The following is a 7170-nucleotide window of genomic DNA, read 5'->3' as shown; positions in this document are numbered from 1 at the left end:
TTTGAGAGAGAGGACAAGTAAGGCTTTGCAGTTGGATTGGATAGGAGGTGTGAGACGAATAGTGGTGCTAGATACTTGTGAGGAAGACTGAGGGAGGAAGGCACTACCCAGACTGAGTTCAGGACAAAAGTTCATTTAGAAACACCCAACTGGGAGTCATTCTCATCGAGTGGATGAGAGGATGCAGTATATTGGAGGGAAACCCGATTTGTGGGGGGCAAGAGGAAGCTGCCCGATTACTCAGGGAAGTAGACCCAGAGAATGGGAATCTTCGAAGGACCAGACACTTGGCTCAGGGCGACTCAAGTTGTCAGACTCGGAGAAGAGATGTCTTGGCCACAAGTGGAAATGCCCGCAGTCACAAATACTAGAAGCCAAGACCGCGAAGGTCTTGACATTTTAGCAGGAGAGTGAAAAGACAAAGGAAACCCTGCAAGTCAGAACGGGCTCTGAGGGGTCTACACTGAGGAAATGAAAATACCTTGCCTGACGTTTGTGCGTTTCTAAGCTCTCAAAATATGGCCAGGGCGTGGGGGATGCATTGGAGGAATTATCCAGGGCTTTTCCCGGCCACACTCTCATCCCTGGAGCCCCCTAACTGAGGATATTTTTCTAAATGTCTGTTTTCGTTTCTATAAATGGAAGACTTCTCCCAATCCTGCTATTAATCTGTCAGCCCCACTCTTCTGCCTTAAGAAGTTCTTTTCCTTTTCCCTTCTCTTTAGGCTGCCATTACCATTGAAACAGTAACTTGATCATTTTAGCAGAAGCAGCTGAGTTTCATCCTGCTTGGTCTGAATTAGGGGATCCTATTGTCCTCATTTCTTATTTCTTCCGCTTTCCCATTTTAGTACTGCTCAGGCCTCTCCTGCTCAGAAGAGGTGGTAGTGACCTTCGGGAGCTAACAGAACTACCCTTCTTTATACCCTTTTTACTATATTTGAAGCTCATGTGATGCCTAAGAAATCAGTTTATACAAGATACAAGTTCGGAGCTGCTGCTTCTGTCTCCGAGTGTCCTACGTTTTGCCATCAAAGTACGTGGAGATAATGAGTACTGGGTGATGTACAGAATTATTGAATCACTATATTGTACACCAGAAGCTAATATAACACTAACTATACTGGGGTTAAAAGCATTTTTAAAAAGGACATGGAGAATCCCTGCCCCCAAAATATTTTGTTTCCCCCAGAAGACCCCTCCGTGTCTCCCTCTTCATCATTCAACTTCTATCTACTGCTTCTCTGGAGAAAATGTGGCGGCAGCCTTGCAGGGAGGGGCACAGCAATGAGCAGTGACAATAAATACTCTTCAGTGTTTGGTGAGGGGCTGCCTGAGATCAGGGAAGATACCAGGAGGAGGAAACTTCCAAGTCCTTTTGCCTCCCAACTCCCACATCCCAGGAGAACCCACCAGTCAGTATGTCACCCTGGGAGATGCTCTTGGGTCTAAAATTCACCTTCCATCTCTCTGTCCTGACCCAGAAACTGTGGTGAGGCCACAGCGAGACAGTTCAAGGGAAAATTCCTAGTGTTGATACCAACTCCTGCTATCCTTACACACACGCATACACGCACACACACACCTATATATTTGAGATTTCAGATGCTCCTGGCTGGATTCTCTTCCTTCTGAATAAGGCCCCATCTCTGATATCTGCCCATCTAAGAGACTTTCTTCCCTGAAACAATATCCACAGATATGTTTCTATGGTACTTCACATGTTGCTTCTCTTTTTACTACTCTCAGTTTGGGGCAGTTTAAGAGAAGGCCAAAGTATGGGGCTGAGCTGGGGTGGGTGGTAAGGATTCATGCATCCTGGTGGGACAGCTCGGCCTACGGCTGGCTGGGCTGGAAGTTATGTAAGCAAGTTTAAAGTGGGGGGCGCAATGAGGGTGAGGTGGCAGGTTGCTGCTGAAAGCAAGTGGCCCAGATGCTGTGAAGTCACACACTACCCCTGTGTGAGCCCCCTGAACCGATCCCCAAAGTAGTTCACAGAGAAGAATCTAAGGACTGAACCGGAGGGACCTCAGGGCTTTTGCAGTCCACCTTCTGCGTGATGGGAATCGCTGCCACAGCCTGCTTGGTACTTGTTGGGATCTTTGCCTTGGGTCAAAGAACAGGTAGTTGAGCCTGCTAGACGAGAGAATCACGGGCTTTGGAGTCTGACATATTGGGCCTCCTTCCTGCAGCCATCCCTTAGTAGCTTTGTGACTCTGGGTAAGTCAATTACCCTCCCAAGCCCTTTTTAACCTGTCTGTAAAATTCTATCCTGCCTCACAGAGTTGTTGGGAGGTTAAAGGAGGAAATGTACATTAAGGGCCTACAACAGAATCACAGCAAAGCTTAGCTCCCTGTGTCCCCACTGGTGGGTGCAGGGACAGCTCACCCCCATGAACAAGGGAGAAATGGAGATCAGGAACATGAGACTCAAGTCCCCAGCCTTCAGAGTGACAGGGCTGGATACAAGAGGCCTGCGGGCCTGCTTGCTTCCCTCTTTGCCTAGTGCTGCAGAGCACTCCAGGATGAAGCCCCAAGGAAGGGTGGAAGAATGGGATCATGAAGCCATGGTCAAGGCCTGGACCTGCTCAAAGGTCTTGGACCCTCCCAACAGGTCTCTCTCCCAAACCTCCCTCCCTTCCTCCCCTCCCCAGTGCGCAAAATGCCCTACCCTCAATTTTCCAAGACTCTCATTTGATGCTTTTAAACTTTCTTCTTTATTTAGACAGAAAAGACCAACTCTTTAAAAGTAAAATGCAATAAATAAATAAGTTAAGCATAGAGAAGTGTCTGAAATGGACCCCCAGTCTCCCTTACCATTCCCACCCCCACCCCTTTCCCCTAAAACCTCTTCCTAAAGAAAATGATCAGGTAATAAACCCCTGTAACCCTCCCCACACCCCTCCTCCCAAATACCCAATCACCCCCAAAGCAAAGGGAGAAATCAAGAGAGAGAAAAAATCCAAGGGAAACATTGTCTAAACTCCCAGAAAGAGAGATGGCAGCGTCCGGGCCGGGCCGGGCCGGATAACGCACGGGTGGTAGTGGTATTTACACGGAGGGGACCAGCAGAGACTGTAAACATTTTTAGGGGTTGGGGGAGGTCTTTTCCTCTTGAAAGGAGGAGGGTCTCTGTGGCTGACTGGTGGAGAGGCAGCCCTCAGGGCTCCCCCACACCCTCCTTAGAGGGGGCCCATGGGGGAGGCAGTGAGTTTTAGGGCTGGGAGCCCAAGGTTCAGGGATATCCTACCTCTAGCTGAGGGTGGCAAGGAGTGTGAGAACCAGCTTCTGAGAAACCCCTAATGTGGGGAAGAGGCTGGGGTGAGGGTGAGGTGGGGAGCTTGTGGGAGGCCCCTCTGCCCTCCCGGGGGCCACAGGCCCGCTGGTGGGGGAGGCAAGTGCGAAAGCTGGGCACAGAAGGTCAGCACAGGAGCCCCAGCAGAAGGCAGATACCCCGGAGCCTTTGAGCCTGTCCCTTGCTCCCTCACAAAGGCCAAAAGGGCACCTGGGAAGAAACAGGCCCTTCAGGAGGGGCGGGGTGGTGGGAATGGGCCGGTGTCCTGTTCCCCCAGGGCTGTGAAGCAGCTTTTGCCCCAGAGCCCCATTGAGGCCCCGGGCAGGTGTGCAGAGAGGGCTGGGACCAGACGTGGGGAGAGGCGTGTGGTGCCCCATCCTCTGGTGTCTCCAGACCTGTGAAGGAAGGAGACATGGGTGAAGCTGTGGGGAAGACACAGCCAATGCAGGTCACAGGCCCTGCCAGGGAAGAGGTAGCTGGGTTGGCTGATGCAGGATAGGATGGGGCCACCTGGGGAAGGCAGGTCATCGGAAAGGCCTCAGTCCAGATGGAGCCCCCCAGCTGTTGGACAAGGGGCAATGATGGCGGAGACGGGAGGGAGAGGCCCCATGACATAAGAAACCAAAGGATATTCAGAAGGAGATATTCACATAGCCCGTGAGAGAAAGAAAGGCTGGAAGATATGGTGACAGGGACTGGAGGGGACAAAGCAAAGGAGTGAGACAACAGGCAGGCAGGCAGAGATAGCTAAGAGAAAGGAGGAGAAGGGGCAGTGGACAGACAGACACCTGGAGGAAGAGCAAGGCGGCCAGACTAGGACCTGGGGCTGGGCTTAGGGCTGCAGACTTGAGGGCTGAGAACCCCAGCCCCTAGAGTGCTCTCATTCCTTTTCAGAAAGGAACAAAGAAAGCAAGAGAGAAATGCACAGACACAGACCACAGTCACCAACCACTGTTGACCAAGCACATCCCGCGAGCTGCCCCCGGCCCTGACCCTGGGCTGCGGGGCGCTTCCCTCCGCGGCCCCCTCCCCAAATAACAAACAATCGGCTCCAAAGACAACACGCTCGTTCCATGCAACTTACAGGGGCCCGGAGCAGGGGTCCGGGGATGGGGGCTTCGGCCGACAATGGACACGGGCCCTGGGCTGGGGGGCCCCCAGGGTGGGGGGAGTTAAGCAGCCAGGATTGGGGGGAAAGGGGGAGAAACAGAAGATGTGGGTATTGTTCTTGGGTTGTGTTTTTTTCAGGGGTTTGGTCCAAAGGAGATTAAACAAACACAAAAGTCACCAAAGCTCACAGCTCTGTGGCCATGAGGCTAGGGTAGTGGTGGCAAAGGGGTGGAGAGGACCCATTTAGTGAAATTCAGGCAGTCCAGCATTTTGGCCTCCTCCACCTAAACCGAAGCTGCTCCTGGGAGGCCTGAAGCTTGGACTCCCCCCAGTCTGTTCTATGCACGCTCCACTGTCCCACGGGTCTATACTACATAACAGTCCAGGGTCTATACTACCTGGAGTCCAGGGCACTGAGGATCTGATGTCCCCACCTCTCAGAAGGATAGTTATTCCAGGAGCCATGATTCTAGAACCCTCCAGTACCTTATACCAGTCCCCTTACTTCCCCAACTCTACTCCCCTAATTCCACTCCGACCCAGAGGAAAACCAAAAAGAGAGAGACACACAAACACATGGACACAGACAAATGAGACCAGATACTGAGGAAGACCGGGGAGGGGACACAGATCTAGACAGACCTGGCTCTCTCTGGGGTCACGTGTGTGTGTTTGTGTGTGTGTGTGTGTGTGTGTGTGTGTGTGCGCACGCACACGTGGATGTATGTGTGTGTGAGAGAGAGAGAGAGAGAGAGAGAGAATGACTCGGGAGACTGAAACACAGCAGAAGGAGCTATACCAGATCCCTGCTTCAAGTGCCCAGAGTTGGGGTGGAGGTGGGGTGGGCATCCCTGAGGCTGGGGGAGCAAGGGTGGGGGCGGTCCGAGTGAGGGCCCTGGCTTCAGTGTGAGGGAGCTGAAGAGGTCACAGGATGGGAGCAGGACCCACCTGGGGGCCCTCAGTAGGGCCGGTTGGCATCCTTAGGCCGCTTTAGCTGGACTTTGAGGCGCTTCATGCCGATCTGGAAACCGTTCATGGCCTGGATCGCAGCCTGGGCACTGGCCGGATTGTCGAAACTCACAAAGCCTGAGGTGAGAGGGGCGTAAGGCCCAGCCCAACTGCACCTCACCTGCCTGTGCTGAGGGCCAGAGCCTGCTCTTTGGCTCCCCGGCACCACCCTACTTCCTCCTGGGATCCTGAATGCCTGGCGCACGGTAGGCATTCGACGGGTAGCTGCTGATTGATAGGGTGAGTAAATGAATGTGGTCCAGCCACTCACATGCACTAGGACATTCTTTCCGGCACTCTTTGAAGGGCAGCCCCTTCCTCAGCCCGGATAACTCTGACCTGCCTTTTGAGAACACCACTTGTGGCCCTTCATGACTTCTCAAGTGCAGAGGACAGGGCTCCTTCTCCCCTGAAGCAACTTTTCAAAGACACAAAGGCAAAAAACTCCACTCCCTAAGACTTCCTTTTGAGAACCAAACACCCCGTTCCCGAGCCTCTTCCAGTCGTCATGGAGCATGAATCTGACCAGGGCTCAAGGAGAAAAGGTGAAGCTGCAGTTTTTGGAGGAAGAGCTGGGCCTGGACAGCAGCCGGTACGGGCTGCCGAGGGTGTAAGAAAGGCTCTTTCCGACTCTGGGACAATCTGGATTTCAAAGTGTGGGCCCGCTGTGACCATAAATGCCTTCAGCTGTCTCGGACCTTGTCCACGCTGGGACTTTGGCAAGAATGTGCCATATTTTATCTTTTGGATCGTCATATTCTTACCAAAACACTTGCTCTGATTGGTGGCCCGGTCAACAAAGACTTTGGCTGAGATGACGTGGCCAAAGGGGACAAACATCTGGAGGATCTCCGAGTCCGTGAACTCCTGGGGCAGGTGGTAGATGAAGATGTTGCAGCCGTCAGGGCCTGGGTGGCAGCAGAGACAAGAGGAAAAGCTCAGCAACTGGGAAACACTCAGGGGGCAAGGGCCCCACAGAAAGCAGGCCCTGAGAGGACCCTCCAGTCCCAGCCCCCAGCATGCGGGCCAGGGCGCCAGACACCTCTTCCCCACTTGCTTTCTTCCCACACACGGGGCCAGAGTCAGGCTTGGAGCAGGCGACAGGGAGGCCCTGGCCCAGGACAAGGGCGCTCCTATCCCCGAAGTCTCTGGGCTGGGAGGAGCGCGCCCAGGCCGCACCTTCCCGCTGCTGCTGCTGCGGTTGCTGCTGCGGCTGCTGCGGCTGCTGCTGCTGGGGCGGAGGTGGGGGCTGCTGGGCGACCAGGGCGGGAGGCTGCGGGAACGCGGGCGCGACCAGGCTGTAGGCTGCTGGGTAGGCTGCTGCGGTGGGAGAACGGAGAGCTAGTGGACGTCCCCAGATCCCCCCCGCCCCCGGCTCCCGGGGACCTCTGGCCAGCCCCGTCTCCCTCCCCCCAGCCCAGGCCAGTGCGGTGGACAGGGCTGAAAGGTGTCCGAGAAGGCGCCACCTGGGACTCTGGGAGCACCGCCCCTAACGGCAGGACCCGTAGGAGCTGTCAGGAAGCGCGAGGAGGTGGCTGGCAGGGCGGGGCGCCCGGCAGCCCAGCCTCTGTCCCCCACTGCCCCTCCCGTCGGGGGGCCTGGGCTCCTCACCTGTGTAGTGCTGCATCCCCGCGTAGGCCTGCTGCAGGGGGTCCACGGGGGCCGCGGGGCTCTGGGCTGGGAAGAGCAGCGCTGACTGTGAGGGTGGGGCAGGACGCAGGGCGAAGGCCAGGTGCGGGGGGGGGGGGGGGGGGGGG

The 7170-nt window shown here is 55.1% G+C and overlaps 1 protein-coding gene across 50 annotated transcripts in view; it reads right to left on the bottom strand.

Moving 5' to 3' along the window:
• Positions 1-5363: 5363 nt before the first annotated feature.
• The window catches only part of CELF3 (CUGBP Elav-like family member 3), an 11204-nt gene continuing 9397 nt past the window's right edge, over positions 5364-7170 (bottom strand). For 8 of the 50 annotated variants that reach the window (XM_040626638.1, XM_040626640.1, XM_040626631.1 and 5 more), the window contains exons 9-14: positions 7025-7090; positions 6880-6885; positions 6675-6730; positions 6593-6617; positions 6238-6321; positions 5364-5491 (exon numbers count right to left, since the gene is read on the bottom strand). In XM_040626638.1, the coding sequence (XP_040482572.1) occupies positions 5364-5491; positions 6238-6321; positions 6593-6617; positions 6675-6730; positions 6880-6885; positions 7025-7090 (365 nt within the window). Of the gene's footprint in view, positions 5492-6177; positions 6322-6592; positions 6734-6879; positions 6886-7024; positions 7091-7170 lie in introns of all 50 variants that reach the window. The other 42 variants (XM_040626656.1, XM_040626657.1, XM_040626649.1 and 39 more) reach the window with 10 other exon arrangements.

The sequence above is a fragment of the Ursus maritimus genome, unplaced genomic scaffold, assembly GCF_017311325.1.
Source record: "Ursus maritimus isolate PB19 unplaced genomic scaffold, ASM1731132v1 scaffold_12, whole genome shotgun sequence".
Classification (NCBI taxonomy): Eukaryota; Metazoa; Chordata; class Mammalia; order Carnivora; family Ursidae; genus Ursus; species Ursus maritimus.
The sequence above is the reverse complement of the archived record's forward strand: the minus strand, read 5'-3'. Positions and strand labels throughout refer to the sequence as shown.